The sequence below is a fragment of the Mauremys reevesii genome, linkage group 1 (assembly GCF_016161935.1).
Source record: "Mauremys reevesii isolate NIE-2019 linkage group 1, ASM1616193v1, whole genome shotgun sequence".
Lineage (NCBI taxonomy): Eukaryota > Metazoa > Chordata > Testudines > Geoemydidae > Mauremys > Mauremys reevesii.
In genome coordinates this window covers 119,721,492-119,745,911 of record NC_052623.1, presented here as the reverse complement: position 1 = coordinate 119,745,911, position 24,420 = coordinate 119,721,492, and the positions used below count along the sequence as shown (strand labels likewise).

The 24,420-nt window shown below is 46.7% G+C and overlaps 1 protein-coding gene and 1 long non-coding RNA gene across 2 annotated transcripts in view; one reads left to right on the top strand and one right to left on the bottom strand.

The window, feature by feature from the left end:
• The first annotated feature begins 5,461 nt into the window (after positions 1–5,461).
• SLC9A4 (solute carrier family 9 member A4) overlaps positions 5,462–24,420 on the top strand; it is a 50,455-nt gene continuing 31,496 nt past the window's right edge. The window contains exons 1-2 of the mRNA XM_039494615.1: positions 5,462–5,723; positions 19,062–19,525. Of these exons, the coding sequence (XP_039350549.1) occupies positions 5,462–5,723; positions 19,062–19,525 (726 nt within the window). The remainder of the gene's footprint in view (positions 5,724–19,061; positions 19,526–24,420) is intronic.
• On the bottom strand, positions 18,951–24,287 carry LOC120374641. Its single transcript, XR_005586188.1, has 3 exons — positions 24,153–24,287; positions 21,022–21,117; positions 18,951–19,578 (listed from the first exon to the last, which is right to left on the bottom strand). It is a non-coding gene; the product is annotated as an uncharacterized LOC120374641 (long non-coding RNA).

Below are 24,420 nucleotides of genomic sequence, written 5' to 3'. Positions count from 1 at the left end.
AGTGGAACTGGGCCTAGGCCCATAAAAGGTCTGAGGTTTTATGGGTTGTTTTTTTTAACTTCTTGCTCTTTTCTTCTTAACCTTCTCTGTTCATTGTCCCAAATGATGTGTTTGGAGATCCTGTCCGCTGCCCCAAGTGGACAATTCGGGGCCTCAATTAGTGTTTCATGTGGTATATTTGGAGCTGTGTTTAGTGCCCTGAATGCATCATCTGGAGCCCCTTTTAGTGCCCCAAATGGTGTATTCAGGGCCCCTTTTGTAGGGATATTAAAGAAGGTTTATATTAGACATGGTTTATATGAAAAATGACTTATTGTTAATTGATGCCTTATAACTACAGGTTTATGTTAAAAGTAAATTTGTGATTCTAACCTGCAAGCCACCAGCTGTGTCTGTGTGAAGCCTGCTCAAAGAAATACTTTGTATAAAACTTGTTAAACATTAATTAACTCTAAGTAAGCCAAAACAGTAGCTGTTATGGTGTATAAATAGAGACCCCCCCACCCTCTGTAAGTTTTCATCTCACTTTATCTTTGATTGTTAAAAGACAGGGAGTCTCACATAAATTGGTAACACCCCAAAAAGTAAAGAGACAGTGAAATAGATGTGATTAAGATAGAGAATGTATGTGACTAAATGGTTAGGGAGTCACCAGCCTGAAGAATTCAGTGTCGGCTGAAGAAGGTGTCAAGTGGGATCAACCAGATGACCCCCGGAGGGCAAACTGGAATCCACCCACCACACCTCAAAGGAAGGAAAAACAAAACATCTAATAACATGGAGCCAGCCATCTGCTGATTGATTTAGCAACAGCGGAATGAAGCAACTCCTATGAACTAACATAGGGAAAAATCCCTATAAAACTGGACTCTAAAGAATAAGGACTTTGAGTTTATGGTTCTGCTGCTAGCCTCCAGGAGCATCAGATGCATCTGACACAGACTTGGCTCCATCCTCATGACCAAGATACCTGGCCAGTAACTTGGCATGAGCAACATCTAGGCTGGTAACTATAACATCTATACAGAACCTGAATGAATGATTGTGTGGATGAATATATGTGTGTGTGTGTGTGTGTATAAGGAATAAGTAGTAATAGAAATAAGTAGGAAAACATTTGTCTTTTGTTTTGTTATGGTATTTACAAGAAATGTGGCATCTTTGCCTTATCCCTCTTAATAAGATCCTGCTGGTTTTTATTATATTGATATAACACTTTCAATGCTTTGTAGATTTCACTGATAGCCACATCAAAACAGGGTAAGGTATTACAGAGGTTATTTTTGAGACGTTGAAAAAAGATGGTTGCAGGGGACAAAGCTATGCTAATGAAGCTAACATGACTGCAGCATATAAAGGTGTTCTGAGTTGACTTCAGCAGTCTTTCATCCTATGTGCTGCCCACTCCCCGAGTCTTGCTGGAAAAGCTGCTGCAGTGCTTGTGCCCCAAGATTTTCTATTTTCTGGACTTGTTCAAAGATTGTATAGCTTGTTTTCTGCTTCTGCTAGTTGTTGGGATGTGTTTAAAGAGCATATTAGTGTTACAGTAAAATGCCAAAGCCCGCCAAGATGGCTAGGAAGGTTAGCGGCAATGCATCTACTACGAAAGCATGTTGGGGGAGTTCTTGATCCTTTAGCCAATGATAAAACTTCACACAACCTTATTCCAGAATTTAACCTGGAAACTAATAGTTTGCAAATGAACATTTCAGAGTTTTCAGTTTCCGGCTTGGTTGAGGTGTGGTATATTCTCTTGTCATAAATTAACATTGCGAGCCAAAGAATTGCAGATTCCAGATCTTGACATTCAAATGACTTGCTGGTTTAGTTGGTGGCCTTCAACACCCTCTCTTAGAATTATAGTGTCTGACCCATAAATCCCTCAATGGCAACTGGTTTACAAGACTATCCTGCTCCTGGTATGTACAGATTGATTGACCAAAGAATATCATGTGAGATCTTAAATTAAAGCCAGGTTTTGTTGGTCATTAATCTCATTATGAAATGTATTCACAGTTACTACATAAGGTGTTATATATGTATGTTGAAAATATGTTTCTAAAGTGTATGTTAAGGCAGAAGTGACACACAGGTTACTGCCAGACAAAGATATTTATTCACCAGTCTCTTTCAGGTCACATGTAAATTAAGCATTGTAAGCCCCATAGAGGAAGACCCATTTACATATGAATTCAATGGGGGAATGTGAAATCAACAGGGAGTCCGCTCACCAGAAAATAAGCCAGGAGAGGGTCTTCCTTTCTCTGGGGACAAAAAATGAACTTTGGGGGTTATACAGAGAAAGCAAAAGGATGCCCTTTTTCTCCTGCATCTAGGAAGTAAACGGACAGTTCATTTACATTCATGAAAATGGGATCTCAATCATACATGGTTTAAAATGCTGCAGAAGATGTCTGAGGTGAAATAAACTTATTTAGACTGGAGGATAGCCTGTTAAATTTAGTCTTGAAAAAGTATGTTATATTTTTGTTTTATATGTAACCTGTTGTTTCCATTAGCCCTACTCACTCTCTCTTGAATCTTGAACCTTTGATAATAAAGTGAATAATGTTTTCGCTATAAGTATATCTCAGTGCTGTGGTATTATACAAGGAGTTGTTCCTGAGTTAAATTGTTCAAGATGGTGAGTACACTTTTCCCTTGGAGGCAGCAGACCTGGTATTACTGTGAGTGTTCAGTGGAGATGGGGTTGGGAACTACAGGGGAATGCTTCAGAATTGTTCAGGGACGGGACTGCACCTATTGTTAATCTTCAAGGCAAAGAAAAGTCTGGCAGAGCCCAGAGGAGAGTGTTTGGGTGGCTAACAGACTGGAGGTGTCAGCCAGTTAAGCACCAGCAAGTCTCATTCTCTCAGTGGAGGCAAGAGAGTAACAAGGTGACTCTCAGTCCTGGACTCTCTGAGAATCGTCACATGCACTTCTAGGTTCATTACATTTAGGGAAGCTGCTGCTTCCCAGGCTGAAATGTTAGGAATATTCACATGGTTCAGAGAGCAATGATTTCAACACAGGAAATTAATGCCAGGAAAACTCGCAAAGAACAAAAAGTCTTCAGAGCCCCAAAAAGTTTTTACATGCAAGGTTTTTAACCCCATTTTAGACACCACATTAACACAATTGGAAGATAAGCTGCGGAGTCAAAAGAAAGGTTCTTTTTGACAGGCAAGAAGCTGAAAAGTCCTATAAGTGAAGACCTAAACAGGCATGCTTGAAACTTCGCAAGCAGCTACCTGGAGGATTTAAACTCAGAGAGTTTTGGGAATGCGATTGAGCTCTTCACTAGTTTTTGCAAGCGAATCTTTAAGGATGACTTGGAAACGGAGGTGCCCAATAATCCCCTTAGCTACATTCGCAAGATGTGATTTTCTGTAACACAGAAACCAGCACTGTGTATTTTTGGGGGCTTATCTGCTCCTGAGCACTTTTAGCCTGGTTACACAGCCAAGCCTGATAGCCAGGCATTATTCTTCATTCTGTCTCTCCTCTGAGTCACATTTTCTCCAAGTCAACTAATCTCATTTTGATTTTTCTCACCTGCAGAAGTAACAGACTTTAGATCAGTCCTGAACACACCTTTGTTCCAAGTTAATGTTTCCGTGATTGTGCTGCTGCCACAATGCCTATGGTGACCCTGGGGTTGGTATCTGTTTATTAATGGGAGACAGAGATGGATAAGGGGTGTGTGGGGCCCTGGGCCAGAGCAAGTGGGGGCCCCTCCCCACTCCTTCCACCAGCAGTCCCCCTCCACACCCCCGCCCAGTGCTCCTGCCGGGGAGCAGGGTCAGGGAACAGGGGCTTCCCTTGCTTCTCTGCAGGAGTGCTGGGCAAGGGGGTGCCCATTTTTCCAGGGGGGCCCCAATTGTCCGGGGCCCTGGGCTCAGGCCCCGTTGGCCCAATGGCTAATCCGCCACTGATGGGAGACATTTCAGGCTAGGTCCACAAAGGGGACTAGATTCATCAAAGCAAGTCCTAATGTTTAGATGCTCTGCTGCTTGGTGGAATCCATATCCCCAAGTTAGTCGCCTAGGCTCCCTATAGAATGTATGGGGAGAGTTGGGCACCTAAGAAGGGGATCCACAAAAGCCCTCAAGCTGAATGGGGAGCCACCTAAACTAGCCAATCAGAAATGCCAAGGAACAGGGTGGGTTCTAAGCCCTGCCCTTCAAAGGGATTGAAGGTCCTAAATCCAAACTGAAGGGTGGGGGGGGGGCTGCTTCTGGTTGGGATTAATAGCAGAAAATCCTCTCCTGGAGCTAGGCACATTAAGCCCTCTCTTGCAAAAAATTGAGCAGGGGAAAGTGATGGTGCCACCTCCCTTAAACACTCACCCAGGATGTGGGAGACACAGGTTCAAATGCCCCTTCTTCCTGATGTGGAGCAGGGCTCTGATGTGAACCCATCTTGAAGGTGAGTGCCCTTACCACTGGGCTATGGGGTATTGTGACTGAGTCTTTTTCAGTCTCTCCTGTTGAAGCTGTCCCATGTATGAAATATTAAAGCATTCATTGGGCCAAGAGCATGCGAGGATGACTCTATAGTATGGTAACTAGGGTACTTACCTCTGATGTGGGAGACCCAAGTGCAAGTCCCTGCTTCCGTGCACATTTTGTACAACATGCAAGAGCTTCAACAGGAAGGATGGATTCAGAGAGACCCACCTCCATATACCAGAGATCTACTAGCTAAGTACTTGTGCTAAATGCCAATTTTGTGTCTGTGATATCATTACTATCTATTGTGTTAAGCTTAGTGTCAATATATTTAATGGATGTAAAAGAAACAGCAAATTTTAGTGATCACTTTATTATAAATTAAGAGTACAGTCTTTGTGGATGTCCACTAGATGTCACTAACGGAACCTCTGAAGAGTCTATTTACATCTGAAGTGGTTGATTACCAGTGAAGTGAGTGAATACAATTAATCAGGTACTTGAGCTGCCAGGTGCCTTGACCACACAGAGTACATGAAGGAGAAAGAGAGGGCAGGAAGAGGAGGCATGGAGCTGGCAGTCCTACCTGTTCAGCATGCTGGGATCTGCACCCTGGGATTCTTTTTACTCTTGTGGTCTTTGTTGAATGAGTTCTGTTCATTATTGCCTAGTTTTCTCTGGCACAAGGAAAACTATTGAGCCTAGAGCAAGTAAAAATCTTATGGGGAAGAGAGACTATTCCTGAACAGTGCAAGGCTGCTGAAGGTTTTTATCTAGATTTCAAAAGCCTGCAAATACTTGTATCTTCATCTGTACTCCAGATCCTTGTGTAATTCAAAAACAGAAAGACACATTGATGTTGGGATTTTTAAAGTGATAACATGACAGATAATTTCCTGAGGGAATCTTGATGGCTAGGGTCAGTGCAGACTGAAAGCGGATAATATTACATACATTCATGCATACAGTACATGCTACACATAGTATAAAAGAAAGTTTCAGCCCCAATCATGGGCTCTCAGATATTTAGGTGTGTTAATTTTTTGAACTGGTTGCTGTTGCTATTGTCTCTGGAGTGTCCTTTTGCTGCTACTTATTTTGAGTTATCCACCTTGAGCAGTAATTCAACAACTCAGTACAAGCCTGACCATCATGATGCTGAGGGCTCTGTACAGGATGAGAGAATGAATGTTTTTACAGTGGATTATAACTACGTGCAAATTCCCTGTGAAGTTACACTTTGGATACTTCTTGCATCTCTTGCAAAAATAGGTAAGTAGAAATGGCAAGGTAAGGTTTTTCTTTTTTGGAAAAAAAATCTTTTGTAGGTAAGAAGTTAAAGCAAGCAGTAAAACATGTTTATGGCGAAAGTATTTTACAAATGGATTAGAGAGTTTTTAAATGATTGGGACTGCTTTTTGTATGTACTCTGCTGGAAAAACTAGATGGCTTAGTTATCATAAAGCCAACTGTGTAGGCATCAGAGAAACATGTAAGACCTCTGAAACTGTCCTAAAATCCCTTTTCCATTAATAACAATGTCACACTTTAAAGTTTGCTAATCCAGGACCTTTCTAGGCTACAAGCAAGTGCTGTCTGTCCCAGGGGGAAGCTAGCAGTCTCCCCTCTTCAGCTGTTTCTAACCTTTAAATGTCACAAGATAGCCGTCATAGATTCAGCATGCAGGATTGAGTATTGCATATCCTGAACTTCAGGCCTGTTTAATTTTGCTCAAGCTCGGGGGAACTAAAGGAAACATTTCCTTAGAGATATTTTTAAATTGAAATTGCTCGGATGGAATTTTACAGGTTGTCCTGGAGGAGATGGACTAATGGGCAGAATGTAGGCTAGCGGTCAGGGTACAAGATACATGTAATTTATCACATGAATATAAACACATTCATACTGTATTATTCAAACACACACACACACATATTCTACAAGTGTATACATGTATATGTACAAATGAGAGTGACAGAGCATACTATTTGTCGTTTTGGAGCCATATTTATAACAAATATTAGTCATTATGTATCCTATATGTAATATTTTATTATTATTAATTAGTATTTATATATTAGTTCCTCAAGTCCACAAACATGTTGGGAACTATCGTGCTAGGTGCTGCACAATCATCTAGTCCTGCCCCAAAAGTTCAAATATAATTTCTGAAAATTCCCATAGAATAGTTCATAGGTGTAAAACCATCATCAAAATCAGTATCAATTTGCATCCTTGTTTGTTCATATATTCATAGATTTCAAGGCCAAAAGCACTGTGATCATCTATGCTTCCTTCCTATATAACACAGGCCATAGAACTTCCCCAAGATAATTCCTAGAGCAGAGCTTTTAGAAAAACCTCCAATCTTGATTTAAAAATTGTCAATGATGGAGAATCTATCACCAACCATGGTAAATTGTTCTAATGGCTAATTTCTGTCACGTAAAAATGTATGCCTTATTTCAATCTAAATTTGTCTAGCTTCAACTTTCAGACATTGGTTCAGGTTGTACATTTCTATGCTGGATTGAAGAACCCATTATTAAATATTTGTTCCCCATGTTGGTACTTATATACTGGAATCAAGTCACCCCTTAACCTTCTCTTTGTTAAATGAACTAGATTGAGCTCCTTGAGTCTACCACTATAAGGAATGTTTTCTAATCCTTTAATCACTCTAATGGCTTTTAATCTGTTCAATTTATCAACATCCTTCTTGAATTGTAGCCACCAGAACTGGACACAATATGCCAACAGCGGTCACACTTGTGCCAAATACGGAGGTACAGTAACCTCTCTGCTCCTACTCAGTGGTGCAAGTAGAAATCATTTCTTGCCAGTACTGCACTCATGGGAGGGACACAAGGAAGGGCACATGACCTCCCCATGTGACCCTCTATGTGACTCTCCCCCAGCCCAGGGCCCCCACACTCTCCCTGTCCCCTCCAACACCCCCCTTACCTTCTAAAATGATGCTTTGGACCCTTGGTGCCACCTGTATTTCCAGGTCTCATTGAGCACCCCAAACTGAAAACTTCTTAAATGAAAGGATAGGAAGAACAATCACCCCACTTTCCCTTAACACACTATCAGTGCCTCCCTTATGTCCAAACTAAGCTTCTGCCAGCTTGCCTTTATCTCAGGCCTGGTCTACACTAGGGGGTGTAATCGATCTAAGGCCTGGTCTACACTAGGACTTTAATTCGAATTTAGCAGCGTTAATTCGAATTAACCGCGCACCCGTCCACACCAGGAAGCCATTTAATTTGACATAGAGGGCTCTTTAGTTCGAATTCTGTACTCCTCCCCGACGAGGGGAGTAGCGCTAAATTCGACATGGCCATGTCGAATTAGGCTAGGTGTGGATGCAAATCGAACTTAGTAGCTCCGGGAGCTATCCCACACTGCACCACTCTGTTGACGCTCTGGACAGCAGTCCGAGCTTGGATGCTCTGACCAACCACACAGGAAACGACCCAGGAAAATTTGAATTCCTTTTCCTGTCTGGGCACTTTGAATCTCATGTCCTGGTTGGACATCAGGGCGAGCTCAGCAGCACCGGCAACGATGCAGAGCTCTCCAGCAGAGGAGTCCAGGCAATCCCAGAATAGAAAGAGGTTCCCAGCATGGACTGACCAGGAAGTCTTGGATCTGATCAGTGTGTGGGACGATCAGTCTGTGCTTTCGGAGCTGCGCTCCAACAAACGGAATGCGAAGACCTACGAGAAGGTCTCCAAAGCCATGATAGACAGAGGATACAGCCGGGATGCAATGCAGTGCCATGTGAGCCAAGGCTCAGGAGCTGAGCCAAGGCTACCATAAAATCAAAGTGGCAAACGGACGCTCCGGAGCCCAGCCCCAGACATGCCAGTTCTACGAGGCACTGCATGCCATTCTCGGTGGGTCTGCCACCACTGCCCCATCAGTGTGCATGGACTCTGACGAAGGGATAGTGTCGACGGCCAGTTCCTCGTCGACGTTCGCAGATGGGGAAGATGAGGAAGGAGATGAGGAGGGGGAGGCAGTCGACAGCACTTACAACGCTGATTTCCCCGACAGCCAAGATCTCTTCATCACCCTCACTGAGATCCCCTACCAACCCTCCGCAGTCGTTACCGCGGACCCTGAATCAGGAGAAGGATCAGTCGGTAAGTGCTTTAAACATGTAAACTTTTATTATTAATGGAACAGGAAAATAGACTAGGCGAACAGAAGGTCTACATGCAGGGGAATGGAACAGGAATCTTCCGCGGAGATCTCCACGAAGCTCTCCTGGAGGTAGTCGAAAAGCCTATGGAGGAGGTTCCTGGGGAGAGCTGGCTTTTTGGGTGCTCCGAGGTAGCACACTTTTCCGCGCCACGCTCTCAGCTGGTACTCCGGGACCAGTGCCTTGAGGAGCATCATAGGGCCCTGGCTTGTGCTGGCTTTCATTCAGCATGCACTCCCTGTCTCTCCGTGACACCCTCCTCAGGGTGATCTCGCGCGCAGACTCCTGCATGGAAGTAGAGTGATTTGTGTACTATTACTATTGGTAGTGCTTCACTGTTCCTTAGAACAACAAGAAGCGTCACTTTAGAGCCATGTGCTGGAGGCTACAGAGTGGCAGCATACAGGGATCTTTTCCAAGGGAAAACCACGAGGGGGTGGAACAGGGGCAGAGTTTATGCTTTCAGGATTGCCTGCAGCAAGAGGACAGAGCTGGACATTGACTTTTAAGCAGCCAAAAGCCTTTGGCTTACCATGCCTGGCTGCTCCACGGATTCAGCTTTCCTGCCCCGCTTGTCTGGTCTGCAGTGCAATACCCCAGGCAATGAAAGCGAATGCAGAGAAATCAAACTTTCCCTGAGTGAGTGCTCAGGAGATAGGTGCCGTCCATGGTCTGGTTTACAGGAAATGAGTAGACTATGTTTCATTTTTAAGAAAAGGCATCTTTGTAAGCAATTCACTCCCTTTTCCCCCTCACACAGCTGCAACAGTATCCCGACCTGCTCCACCATGCCCCTCACAGAGGCTGGCGCAATTAGGCGTCGTAAGAAAAGGACCCGGGATGAGATGCTTGCAGAACTTATGGGCTGCTCCAGAGCAGAAGCGGACCAGCAGAGCCAGTGGAGGGAGAACCTCACACAGCAGCAGCGCTCACACAGCGAACGGGAGGACAGATGGTGTCAGGAGGACCAGCAGGTGACTCAAACACTGCTTGGACTACTGAGGGAGCAAACGGACACACTCAGGCGCCTTGTCGATGTTCTGCAGGACCACAGGCAGGAGGACAGAGCCCCCCTGAACTGTGTCTGCAACCGCCCTCCCCCGCCACACACTCCAATACCCACCTCTCCCAGAATAACAAGAAGGAGGGGTACCAAGGGCCGTGAAAACTGTCACTGCACCACAGCGGACTGCTAAATTACCCAAAAGTTCTCAGTCTCTAGATTTTGAAAAGTTCTTACCTTTACTGTGTTGTCGAGTATTAAAAGTAGTTTGCTGTTAATTACTGTTTCTGTCATGTTTGTTTGCTGAAGACTTTCTGTGAAGAGGGGAGAGGGGTTTGGTAATTGCATAGGACAGTCACCATGAACAGGGTACAGACATGGGGGCAGGATCAACAGCAGGTTACTCACTGAGTGCAGTCACTAGGCACCCTGGTCAGTCTGTGAGGTGTTTTTAATGTTCTGTTCATAGGCGGCAGGTGCCCTGCTCCAGGTATACTTGGAGGTGGGTCTCTCCCCCGGCCCAGCCTGGATCGGGCCCTGGCCTACGCGGGTCTTCCCCCGCCCCGTCAATTCCCTGCCTGGAGCAGGTCCCAGCGCCCACCTGCCACCCCTCCCCCGGCGTGTCATCTTCCCCCCCCCCACCCGCACTGCGTCCCTACCTGACAGTAAAGTGGCTACCGGCACAAATGCTGTCTGCTGCCCCAGGGTACTAGCGCCTGCCATCCACAAATGGCAAGGCAGGTTGCCCTCACCCTGCCCTTCTACCGTTGCCCTGAGCCTACACAATGCCCCAAACCCTCAGCCCCAGCCACAGCCCGCAACCCCCTACGCCTCCTCCCCCTTCCCACACACCCTCACCCCTTCCTACGCCCCCACCCCCAGCCCTGAGGCTGCACCCAAACTCCGTCCCAAAGCCTGCACCCCTCACCCCTTTCTGCACACCCACCTGTAACCGTCCTCCCCCCAGAGACCACTGTAGGAGCAGTAGGCTATCATTCCTAGAGTCTAGAAGCGGTCTCTACATCACTGCACACCCTACCCACCACAGTCCGCGTCCCTGTTTCAACCCTTTGACGCGAAATCATTATTAAAGAAAAGGTTTTTAAATAACAATGCTCCATTACCTTTATTTTTACACGTGTGTTGGAAGGGGGCAAACGGGGTGAACGGGGTATGAGACTGCAGAGGAGAGTCAACAGTAAATGGGTAAAGAAACAGGGGCAGGTTCAGCTTCTCTGTAAAGCAACTGGACAGTCATAGGTTACCCTGCTCTCTGAGGAACCTAGCTTTCAAAGCTTCCCGGATGCACAGCGCTTCCCGCTGGGCTCTTCTAATGGCACGGGTGTCTGGCTGAGTGTAATCTGCAGCCAGGCGATTTGCCTCAACCTCCCATCCCGCCATAAAGGTCTCCACCTTGATCTCACAGAGATTGTGGAGCACACAGCAAGCTGCAATAACAATGGGGATATTGTTTTCGCTGAGATCCGAGCGAGTCAGTGAGCTCCGCCATCTCCCCTTGAGACGTCCGAAAGCACACTCCACCACCATTCTGCACTTGCTCAGCCGGTAGTTGAAGAGTTCCTTCTCACTGTCCAAGGCGCCTGTATAGGGCTTCATGAGCCAGGGCATTAGCGGGTAGGGTGGGTCCCCGAGGATCACTGTAGGCATCTGCACATCCCCAACAGTTATTTTGTGGTCCGGGAAGAAACTACCTGCCTGGAGGCGTTTAAACAGACCAGAGTTCCTGAACACGCGCGTCATGAACCTTGCCCGGCCACCCGACGTTGATGTTGGTAAAGCGTCCCCTATGGTCCACCAGTGCTTGCAGCACCATTGAAAAGTAGCCCTTTCAGTTAATGTACTGGCTGGCCTGGTGGTCCGGTCCCAGGATAGGGATGTGAGTCCCATCTATAGCCCCACCGCAGTTTGGGAATCCCATCGCGGCGAAGCCATCTATGACGACCTGGACGTTTCCCAGGGTCACTACCTTCGAGAGCAGGAGTTCAACGATTGCGTTGGATACTTGCATCACAGCAACCCCCACGGTAGATTTGCCCATGCCAAAGTGGTTCGCTACTGACCGGTAGCTGTCTGGCGTGGCAAGTTTCCAGAGGGCTATGGCCATTCGCTTTTGCACTGTCAGGGCTGCTCGCATCCTGGTGTCCTTCCGCTTCAGGGCAGGGGACAGCAAGTCACACAGTTCAAGGAAAGTGCCCTTATGCATCCTGAAGTTTAGCAGCCACTGTGATTCATCCCAGACCTGCAGCACTATGCGGTCCCACCAGTCCGTGCTTGTTTCCCGGGCCCAGAATCGCCGTCCCATAGCATGAACATGACCCAGTGCCACCATGATCTCCACGGCGCGGCGTTCTGTGCTTTCTGACAGGTCTGTGCCAGTCTGAGACTTCATGTCCTCACCGCGCTGCCGTTGCCTCCTCGCCCGATTTCTCAGCATCTGACTGTGGAAGAGGTGGACGATAAGGTGCAAGGAGTTGACAACGGCCATAAGTGCAGCGATGATCGCAGCAGGCTCCATGATCGCAGTGGAGTGCTGTGGCGTCCACGCTGTCACTTATAACAGGAAAAGTGCGCGAACTGATTTCCCGCCGGCGGGAGTGACGGTTCAATGATGACAGTTACCCAAAACCACCCTCGACATATTTTTTCCCCCAGCAGGCATTGGGGGGAAATCCCAGAATTCCAATGGGCAGCGGGGAGTGCGGGAACTGTGGGATAACTTCCCACAGTGCACCGCTTCCAAAGTCAACGTTTGCCCCGTTACTATGGACTCACACAGTCGAATTAGTGTATTTAGTGTGGATACACAAATTCGACTTCATAAGGTCGATTCCACAAATTCGACTTAAGTTGATTCGAAATAGTCTTGTAGTGTAGACATACCCTAAGATACGCAACTTCAGCTACAAGAATAGCGTAGCTGAAGTCGACGTATCTTAGATCGACTTAGATTGACTTACTTCGCGTCCTCATGGTGTGGGATCGATGGCCGCTGCTCCCCCGTCGACTCCGCTTCTTCCTCTCGCCCTTTTGAAGTTCCGGAGTTGACGGGGAAGTGCATTTGGGGATTGATTTATCACGTCTAGACGGGACGGCGTAGTGTAGTGTAGACATACCCTAAGTATTGCTCTCTGCCAGGCAGTAGGAAAGCAAAGATGCTGCGCCATCTGGGTTTGATGGAAAAGAGGCATAGAACTGTGTGTGCCATGTACATCTTGATACAACTACAGCCCAAATTGTTTTATTATTTTCCTCAGCGTGATATACAGAAGGGGCAATCAAAATTAGCCTGGCAGAATATGCATGAGAACTGTATCTAGACAGATAAGCAATTAATCAAAATCACATTCTCTGATCTCTTGGGGCCAAATCCTGTTCCCATTGAAATCAAAGGAGTTTTGCTATTGAGTTCAATGGGAACAGGCTTTGACATTTGGAGAGGAAAGAACAAAACCACTCAAGCAAGGGCTATGTTGCTTATACCACAGGTATCAAAGGCTGCTGACTTGTAGAAAGTCAGCAGACATCTGATCTTTATCCATTGCAAGGGAGAAATCAGCACTCAATGAGGCTAGAACAGTCTGTGTACCCAGTGATGAGCTGCCAAAATCTTAACAACGGGTTCCCTATAAAAAGTTCTGATTTAACAACGGGTTCCCTATAAAAAGTTCTGATTTAAGGGATGTGCGACAGCATGTATTTTTTGTACCAATAGGGTTACCATACGTCCATATTTTCCCAGGAGGTGATTAAGAACCGAAAAGCCTGACATGTCCAGGAAAATACAGATGTATTTTAACCCTACCTAAAGTTCTTTTTTAAAAAGATGGGGCTGAACTAGAAATGAGCTCCGTTTCACATGTGTGGGTGGTGATCAGGGACAGTCTCAATTTTTGGGTCTTTTTCTTATATAGGCTCCTATTACCCCTCACCCCCGTCCCGATTTTTCACACTTGCTGTCTGGTCACTCTAGGGTGTGCACATGTGTGGGTCCCAGCTGCTCCCTGCCCCCCCCCCCATTGAAGCAGGTGTGCAGGGTTACTGCCCTGGGAACTGCAGGGCACCAGTGGATGTGGGGCTGGCTGCAGATAGGGGCGTGGGGCAGGGCTAGCTGGAGGCAGGGAGTGACACGGGCTGGCTGTGGGCAGGTGATGCAGATGGGCGGGCTGCGGGCAGCTGCGGGCAGGGGGTGGCTGCAGGCAGGGGGTGGCTGCAGGCAGAGGGCGGCTGCAGGCAGAGGGCGGCTGCAGGCAGAGGGCGGCTGCGGGCAGGGGCTGGCTGCGGGCAGGGGCTGGCTGCGGGCAGGGGGTGGCAGGGGTGGCTGGGGGCAGGGGTGGCAGGGGTGGCTGCGGGCAGGGGCGGGCAGGGGCTGGCTGGGGCAGGGGCGGGCTGGGGTGGCTGGGGGTAGCTGGGGGCAGGGGTGGGGCAGGGGCGGCTGTGGGCAGGGGCTGGCTGGGGCAGGGGCTGGGGGCAGGGGTGGCTGGGGCTGGCTGGGGCTGGCTGTGGGCTGGGGGGTGGCTGCGGGGGGCTGGGGGCAGGGGTGGCTGGGGCTGGCTGGGGGCAGAGGCGGCTTGGGGCAGGGGGGTGGCTGCGGGCAGGGGGGTGGCTGGGGCTGGCTGTGGGCAGGGGGGTGGCTGCGGGCAGGGGGGTGGCTGCGGCTGGCTGTGGGCAGGGGGGTGGCTGCGGGCAGGGGGGTGGCTGCGGCTGGCTGTGGGCAGGGGTGGCTGCGGGCAGGGGTGGCTGCGGGGCAGGGGCTGGCTGCAGGCAGGGGGTGGCTGGGGCTGGCAGGGGCAGGGGCTGGCTGCGGGTAGCTGCTGCGGGCAGGGGTGGCTGCAGGTGGCTGGGGGCAGGGGTGGCAGGGGCAGGGGTGGGGCAGGGGCTGGCTGGGGGCAGGGGCTGCGGGCTGGGGCGGCTGTGGGCAGGGGCTGGCTGGGGGCAGGGGCTGCGGGCTGGGGCGGCTGTGGGCAGGGGCTGGCTGGGGCAGGGGTGGCTGGGGCTGGCTGCGGGCAGGGGTGGCTGCGGGCTGGGGCGGCTGGGGCAGGGGTGGGGCAGGGGCTGGCTGGGGGCAGGGGCTGCGGGCTGGGGCGGCTGTGGGCAGGGGCTGGGGCTGGGGGCAGGGGTGGGGCAGGGGCTGGCTGGGGGCAGGGGCTGCGGGCAGGGGCTGGGGGCTGGGGCTGGGGCAGGGGTGGCTGGGGCTGGCTGGGGGCAGGGGTGGCTGCGGGCAGGGGTGGCTGCGGCTGGCTGGGGGCAGGGGCAGGGGCTGGCTGGGGGCAGAGGCTGGCAGGGGTGGGGCAGGGGCTGGCAGGGGTGGGGCTGGGGGCAGGGGCTGGCTGGGGGCAGGGGTGGGGCAGGGGCTGGCTGGGGCTGGCTGTGGGCAGGGGCTGGGGGGTGGCTGGGGCTGGCTGGGGGCAGGGGGGTGGCTGCGGGCAGGGGGGTGGCTGTGGCAGGGAAGGCCGGGGAGGGGGGCAGATACTCACACGGGGGGGGGGGCTGGGAGCAGCAGGACGCAGCCAGGGACTCACCGGGCAGCAGCAGGAGCCCCAGGGCCAGAGGTCCAAAGAGCAGGAGGAGCAACAGGGCCAGGAGGCAGCTCACATGGCTCTCGCAGCACAGCACAGCGCCCCCCGGCGGCCGGGAGGAGGAATTACAGGCTTCCCAGGCAGAGCCCATCAAAGCTTCCCTTGCAGGGAAGCTAGTTAACAAGCGGTTCTAAAACCGCTTCTAAATTTAACAACGGGTTCGCGCGAACCGGCTCCAGCTCACCCCTGTGTGTACCATATCCAACTCATAATCCATTTGCGAAGGATCAAGGAATATGAAGGCTCCAGATTACCTTAAAGCCCTCAGTCCCTTGGTTAGAATGCTCCCATAGTCCAGAGGCTGGAGCAGGAAAAAGGCCAGAACAGGAAAGAGGGACAAGGGATATGTTTCCAGGCCAGGGCCTTTTAGCTTCTGCCAAGTGCCAACTAAAGGGAAATCTGTTCTTACTGTGAAAGATGATGTTTGAAATCACATGGTTAAGTTATATGTCCATCACTTCCCCGTCCCCCATAGTATAGTTAGAACATTCACAAAAAGTCCATTAAGTGTAGACAGGCATTTTCCAGGGTCCATTGTGAGCTAAGTGTTCCTTAATGGACCATTCAACTTGACTTGTCCCTTCATATGCTGGCTAAATAGCTTGTGGGCGTTACCACAGGAGCAAACATGTAGGAAACACAGCTAATATTCATAACTTCAGATACCAAGATGAATATACATGCATAGAAATGGCATGATCATAAGTACTAGCTATTTCACCTACATGACTATTCCCAAAAGAGATTCTGAAAAATCACACCATGTACCTGAGGCCCTATTTGCCAGCACCATGCCCCTCTGGATTTTGTTATCTGTTATGTAACAACAGAGATGGCGCCAGTGACATGACTCCATTTAACCTAAAAGGGCAAGGTTAATTTTTAGCTGTTTAGGTATGACTGCACCTTTAGTCAGTGAGGGCATATTGGCTGGCACATATGCAAGTTAATGGGCTTCAGTGTTCCTTTGCAGTTAACTTTTTAATGTTCATTAACCTGGTATATGCTGAGGTGGTTTAAAGCATAACACAGGGTTTTAGGTTTGTAAATCTGGAAACCTCGGCCTTTTTGAAATTTTATTATTATTATTATTTTGCTGGTCATAATGTGGAAGATATCCTTTCCGTTTTCTGCTTATGAGGTTATGTTTGTGTCTTGTAGCACTCTTCTGAACACCAGTTGTAAATTTTTTTTTTCAGTAAGTGTGGACTGATTCTATTCTCTTAAAAGACATGTACTTTTTTCAGGTTCACACTGATTAACACAGAAAACAATTGGGGCTGTTAAACTTTCTTCAAATTCCATAGAAAATTAAGTTCAGATATCTTTTCCAGTACAGTGATGAAATGGGTGTTTGTATGTACAAACATCAACATGCTTAACTACTCACTTTCCCCCAAAATACGTAGTATTTCAGTCTGTTTATATTAAATATGGGAGTTGGGTGAGGAGCCATTTCTGCATATGTATGACTTATAATAAGACAAATTTTAAGTAGAACTGTATCCTAAACTGCATTATGATATTGTACCCAAACACTGCAATTCAATGGGAGATTCAACATCATTTTATAGGAACAAACTCCTGAAACTCTTACCACAAAAGCAGTCCATAGTCTTGCAAATAGTCCCATTGTCTTCAGTGGGATTGATCAAATGATTAAGGGTTTAGAGGATTAAATTCCAAATTTGTAAATTATTTTAGATGAAACTGACAATGCCTGAGCTGTCAGATCAGAAGGAGCTTCATTCGAAGAAAGGTGGGCAGATGTGTGATAAGTCTTAGCTCTGTTGCTAAGGTAAGGAACATATTTTCAGCAAAGTTCTTGGCAGATTCCTGAGGTAGCTGGTTTAAGGCCATCAGTGTCCAGCATTAAAATCTTCACTTATAGTTCTCTCACGCACAAAGCTGGAAAATGAGGCATTTGTTTTCTTTATTTTGCTGCTCCAGTTCCAGTTAACAAAATGCATGTTAAACTAGTTTGGCTGCAAAGAAGAATTCTGTGTACACTGGGGACAACACCTGATTCCTGTAAGACTGCAGAACTGGGCTGACATCAGAATCCAAACATCCTCTGGTCAGTGCAGGCAGAGGAATTCCTCTAATGATTTGGACTTGATGTGATGCAATATGAATGTCACAGATAATTCAGACCAATGGGGAGAAACACAATAAAACACACTGTTTAAACACCTTCTGTGTCCCCCTCTCCTCTTGAGGACTCCTGACCAATTTAACAGCACAATACATATGCTAACAAACTTAAACAAAGCCTTTGTTTAAGTTTGTTAGCATATGCATTATGCTGTTAAAGCCATATAAAGAATGAATGCCTTCCCTACCCATATTCTGCTACTTTAAGGAGCAGAGCGCAGCACCACCCCCACCTCTGGAGGGGGGAGCTAGCCCCAAGTCTTTCCAGTACCCCATACCTGCTAAAAATCTCTTGCTGGTACTGCATACTGGAGAGTACCATCCTACTTGCACTACTACTCCTACTTAAGATTCCCCTGTTTATCCATTCCAGAATCACATGAGCCATTTTGGCCACAGCATTGCACTGGGACCTCATGTTCAGCTGATTATCTTGTCATCTTAGCAGTGAGTGAGGTCAATGACTGCTAGGTATGGTCAGGGCCACCCAGAGAGGGGGGCAAAGAGGGCAATTTGCCCCGGGCCCCGGGCTCCGCAGGGGCCCCCAAGAGAAGAGCGGAGGCTCCCGCCTCCGCCCCTCTCCTGGAGCCTCAGCGCATCAAGCGCCGAGTCTCCGGCCGAGCCCCTGAGCCCCGCCCCGCTCCGAGCCGCGTGATGAGGGGGCGGGGCTGGGAGCTCCAACGGGGTATGAGCCCCGCCCCGCTCAGAGCGGCGTGGGGAGGGGGCGGGGCTGCGAGCTCCGGGCTGAGCTCCCAGCCCCGCCCCCTCACCACGCGGCTCTGAGCGGGACGGAGCTTTGGCCCCGCCGGAGACGCGCTCGGGTAAGAGGCCGAGGCCGGGGCCGGGGCGGGAGGGAAGCGGGACCCACCGCCGCCGCCGCCGAAGCGCAGCCCGGTCTTCGGCGGCGGGGGGGCCCTTCTGTTCCAGGACCCGCCGCCGGAGTGCCCTGGAGGGCCGCGGCGGGACCCCACCGCCACGAATTACCGCCAAGACCGGGCTGTGCTTGGCGGCGGGTCCCGCCGCGGTAATTCGGCGGCGGGGGCTCCGCCTGGTCTTCGGGGCACTTCGGCGGCGGGTCCCGGAACGGAAGGGCCCCCCGCCGCCGAAGACCCCGGGCCCCCGGAATCCTCTGGGCGGCCCTGGGTATGGTGACCAATTTCTCTGTTCCACATATGTAGGAATTACAGTACTAGACACATAGCCCAACTAATCCAATCTTCTGTCTCTGTCAGTGAACAGAACAAGATATTTCAGAGGAAAAGGGGCAAGAAACCCCAGACTGTACAATATGGAATTACCTGCATATAGTTCATTGGCTACTATCTCACTTCTATGGTTGTAAATTGTTCACATCAGAAATGGAAAATAGTGACACCATGGTCATAAAAATTGCTATTTTTGTAAAAAAACCAAAACAACCAAAAAAACCCAAGAGATTTTTAATGCGTTCGGGGTACCGGAAAGACTTGGGGCTAGACCCCCACTGTTGTACGGATCTATGTTAGTGTGACCGAGGGTAGAACTTGGCCTTCTCAGTGCAACATATTGCAAGTTGGGGAAACATCTGTCCAGAGTCAGGAAGAATTGGAAATATGGCAGCATGAAAACCTTTTTAACTCAGCTCATTTCCCCATGTTTTATTCAAGGTTTCCATCTCTACCACCGACTGCCAAGCCTCATGCCGGAATGCTGCCTTCTGATAGTTATCGGGGCACTGGTTGGAGCAATCATTTTTGGCACTGATCACAAATCCCCACCAGTTATGACTACTAACATTTACTTCCTGTATCTCCTCCCACCCATTGTCCTTGAGGAGGGGTACTTTATGCCTACTCGCCCCTTTTTTGAAAATTTTGTGTCCATCCTGTGGTGGTCTGTACTGGGATCCCTCCTCAATGCCTTTGGCATCGGACTGTCTCTCTATGGGATCTGCCAGATCGAAGCCTTTGGTCTCACGGATGTTAACCTGCTGCAGAACTTGCTCTTTGGCAGCCTGATTTCAGCTGTGGATCCCGTGGCAGCACTAGCTGTTTTTGAAGAGGCCTCTGTTAATGAGCAGCTTTACATGATGATATTTGGAGAGTCTTTGCTAAATGATGGAATTACTGTGGTGAGTTTGCGTTTGCTGTTCATTTTTTCCTCACATTGCAGAGGCAGAGTTGGCTGTAGAGGAGAAACAGAAGGAACTCCACTGGAAATGCATTTATTTTAGGGTGACCAGATGTCTCAATTTTATAGGGACGGTCCTGATATTTGGGGATTTTTCCTATACAAGTGCCTATTACCCCCCCACCTCCTGTTCTGATTTTTCACACTTGCTATCTGGTCACTCTAATTTATTTGTTATTGATTGATTGATGATTATGATAATGTGTATATTTCACTGGTGGCTAGAGGCTCTAATCAGGGATCAGTGCTAGGCACTGTACTCACATAACACATCCGGATGGTAAACACTGGAGTAATTCATTAAAAAAAATCCACTGCTTATAGCACTGCTGGAAGTGAGAGGAGAATCATGTCTTGTATTTCTTATTCAGTAAACTCTGATCCTGCTCCCACTGATGCAAATGGCCACACAATAATTGAATCAGTGATGCAGGTTCAGACCCTAAGTGCCGAGAATTTTCTTGGTATTGTACAAGCAAATAAAAGAAATGGTTCTGCTTCAAAGAATTCTGGCCAAGATTTCCAAAGAAGACTAGTGATTTTGGGTGTCTCAATTTTTGGGTGCCCAAATTGAGACAATTTAAAAAGGGCCTGATTTTCAGAGGGCAGATGCTCATCTCTTTCTGAGAATCAATTCCTTTAAGGTCTGTCAAGCTGACTCAAAAGTGTTATTGGAAGAAAAATAAACAAAACCTGATTTTTTATAACAAAAAGGGACGTATTTGTGAAATTCTTTCCCTGGTTTTCAACCAGCTCTGCCAAAACATGAGGCATCCAGAATCACTAGTCACTTTTGAAATTCTGGCCTTATCTGGCAATTCTGGCCCTGATCTAGCAAAACTCTTCTGTACCTGCTTAACTTAAGCATACAAGTTGTCCCACTGAAATCAATAGGACTAACTGAGCTAAAATTCAAGCATGGTCTTATTAAATGCTTTGGGTCCTTTTAGAATCTAAAACACAGGAGTCCAGAACACAGTCAAAAACAATTCACACACTGCTTGAACATCAAGTGCTACTGGAAATTTGATGTGTTGGAAGACTCTTGCAGAGTTCATTGTTGAAAGTCTTCATAGCCCATGGTATTTTAGGAGTGATTTAAAAAAGGGAGAGGAGGATACTAATTTGATCTCTTGAGACCTAATTGTTATGAAATGATCACAGGCTCCTGATTCCCCAGTCAGGATGAAAAGATTTTAAAGTTAATGATGCATGTGATAAATCCTTGCTACTTAAATCTGTATGTACATTCCTTATGTATATTGCCATTTCTTATGTAAATATTTGATATTTAATGTAGAAATATATATAAAATTGATTAGTGGAAAAAAATCCCTAAAAATCTGTGGAATTGGAATAATGGTTTGGAAAATATTCCTATTTAAGTGACTGCAGGCCAAATCATGGTCACTTTACCCATTCAAGTTGTACCATTACCTTCACAAGAACTCTTTGCATGAGAAAGTTCAAGACTTCCATCAGCCAGTTCTTCTACTGCTTGCTATGAGCTGCATATTAGCAACATAATTGTGTCTACAGAGAGTGGGGAGGTAAAGTCAATGAATATAAATGAGCTATATACATAATGTATCATGTAGGTAAAGATTCAATGAATAATATATTTTGATTTCAGAATAATACAAGTGTCTACTCAGATGCAGCCACTGGAACACAGAAAAATCACCCTTTCAAGTTACTCTTGTGTTGCACTGTGCCAAAAAGTTTGAAAAGTTTGAGAATCATTTTTTAAAAATTATTTAGACTTAGAGTAGGTTTGGGCATTTGTGACTGGTTCAAAAATTATTGGTCAATTAACCGGTCAAATAATACAAAAATGGTCAAACATTTTAAAGCACTGATTTATTAGAACAGTAATCAAAAAGAATAAGACTTTATGTGCTCCAGGAAGCTTTTCCTTAGATAGATACTTAGGCCTAATCACAAAAAACAAGTTCCTTGCCTGAGTTATTTTAACACAGAGATGTGCAAAACACAATGAAAAAATGTACTAGAAAAAGAAAAAATGGCACTGTGATGCAACCAAACAGATAAGCTTCCACCTGCACCTGGGAATTCTTGCTGGAATATTTGACAATATTTGACCAAGGTCAAATAATAGGCAGTCAATTGACAGGTCAATTACATTATTTGACCAGTCAATTGACTGGCTTGCCAACCCTAATGTAGACACCAACAAGAACACCCTACAAAAAGCTGTAGGCTACCTAACATGACACTTAATTAAACTTATAATCACATAGCGATGACCACACCACAACGTAAGAGCCATACTCTGGTAATAAATTAACTCAGTCAATAAATTAAAACATTTAATAACTCAAAACAGTAGACAAGCCGCTTTTTACCAATAGTACTCTCCAAATACCCTCAACCGTCCTCAAAACCTCTATCAAACAAAATCCTTACGATATTTCTTTTAATCAAAGAATATAAATGTAATATCTGATTGATGTCTTAAAGGAAAACTGCAATATAATATAAAATATCTTCTACTCACTGTGATGGGATCCCATGGGTGCAACCTGGACTTTGGGACTGCTGAGCCCTCCAAACCCACCAGCTTGGGTTGTCTCTCACACTGTGATGCTGATGTCAAGCTACAAGCCTCTGACAGACACTGCACTTACCCAGATATCCACAGGCAGGGACACACCCAACTGAGTTACATGAATGATCTCCCAGCCATTCATGAGCCATCATTAGGGAATCTCCAGCCAATTCCCCCCAGCTCCCTAGGTTTGCACCCCAGAACTGTACTGTCCTGTACTAGTCAGAAGCCTGACCAATGTAAGCTCATTGCCGGGTTTGCCCTTCCCTCAGAATGGAAGGAATATGCAGCAGCCTTGGTAGTCTGATCTGCATCAGGAATCATAACATTCAAAAACCAGTAGGAGAACACTTCAATCTCTCTGTATAATAACAGACCTAAAAGTGGCAATTCTTCAATACTAGGAAGAATGTTGCTCTGCCTTATCACAAATAAGACAGCACACAAAGCCAATTTTGTTTTGTGAACATGACAAAGGAAATCATTTGTAAAATCTTATGTAAAGTGCTAGTTAATCTTGCGTTTAGTAGTTTATGTCTTTGCCTTCAGTCAAAAAGAAGCTAGGTATTTTAAAATACAGCCTCCAGGTGTTTAGCTAGAATATAATGGTTTTGCGCAAAAGCCCAAACCACCAGGTTTAAAAATTCCTAAAATAAGACCTGCTACCTCTCCATAAAATGCCTCTGCCTTCTCTCTGAGTGAATCAAAGCACCAGAGGCTGATTCAGGCCTTCCTGCCACTAAAAGAATTATGGTAATCCATTTATGGAACAGAAACAATGCCATGTGACTTAAGTGACTAGCAAATACTCATAGTGCATAATTAGTGAGTAATCCATGGCTGAAATACTTTTGCATTAAGCATTTAGTAATGAATGCACACAACGAACACACTCATGGAAATTGTGATGTTGTGTGACAATGGACAATTCAGGAACAGGAAAAAGGGCTAAATGCTAGAAGTTATTCCCTGAAAATAGTCTGCCCAGCTCTAAACTCAATAGTGCTCAGTCAGCAGCCGGGTACCAACTGCCCACTTTCCAAAATCTATGCTGGAGACAGGGTGTCATCAACAAGGAATGGGGAGCAGTTAGAAAACAACTGCGGTGGCTCAAGTACTGTACGGTAACTATGCATGTGTACGCGTATCCAGTCTTCAGTGGTCTGCTACTGAGAAGCACAGTTCCACACTTCGCAGTTTGGAAAAGTGGATCACCCTTATTTGTAGGAAGCTGCCATTTAGAACATTTTATTGTGTGTTTCCTGTCACCTAGTAACAATGAGCATCCCTGAGAATCTACTGTATGACAGCTCAAGGTTAAATGTTCCTAGGAAGCAATTAAAGCTAGATAATATCTGAGGGGTAATTACTGTCTTTAATGAGTTGAAGCCTATGACCAGCAAATATCTCCTTTAATCTCATTAAATAGCCTTCTAAAAGTAGTTAGGCAAAGAAAAAAAACTAAAGAACACCAGATATGTGAAGCCTTTTTGGCTTGTTTTAAACAGGACAGTGTTAGGGACTAATGCTATCAGTAGCAAAAATTGTGGCAAATTTGTGACTTTAGACTTTTCCAAACTGACTTTTAAAACCTGGAAGTGAATCTGGTATGACTGATATTTATTGATAACAGGTACAATAGGATTGATTGTCAGCTAGTAGTCAAAAACTCTTACATATTTTTAATCAATACCTTCATGCTGCCCTGCTGAACACTTCAGTTGCCATTTGATAAGTGGATGAAAATGGAAAATCCCAAAGGAGATTTTTATCATGCATTTTTCAGAGTAGAAATTATTCATAACAAAAGCATGATAATTAAGCATCTGGCCTATATTTAATAAAAATCAGACCCAGTGTGTAATGTGCTGAGCATAATCTACTACCTAACCTCACAATGTTTTTTCAGTATTTCAAGCTCCTTAACCAAAATAAATAATTTAATTAGCTATTTACACACTTTAAAAGGTCAAATCACTAATAGGTTTGTAGTGCCTACCTTGAGAATGACTGCTATGTCATTTAATGTGCGATATATAGGGAATTGGATGGTTCGGGGAATTGATGACTTCAATCCAGTTCCAAGAAGATGATTGTCCTTGACACAACTGGAATCTCTGTGACAATTTCAAAAGAGAGGTCCAAGAATGAATAAGCCTGGAGACTGAATAACCCCTTCACCAATAGCAGAATTGTACTGCAGCTGCTGTTACTTTAGTTATCTGTAATATAAAAATGATATAACAATAGTGGAATAGATTTCAATT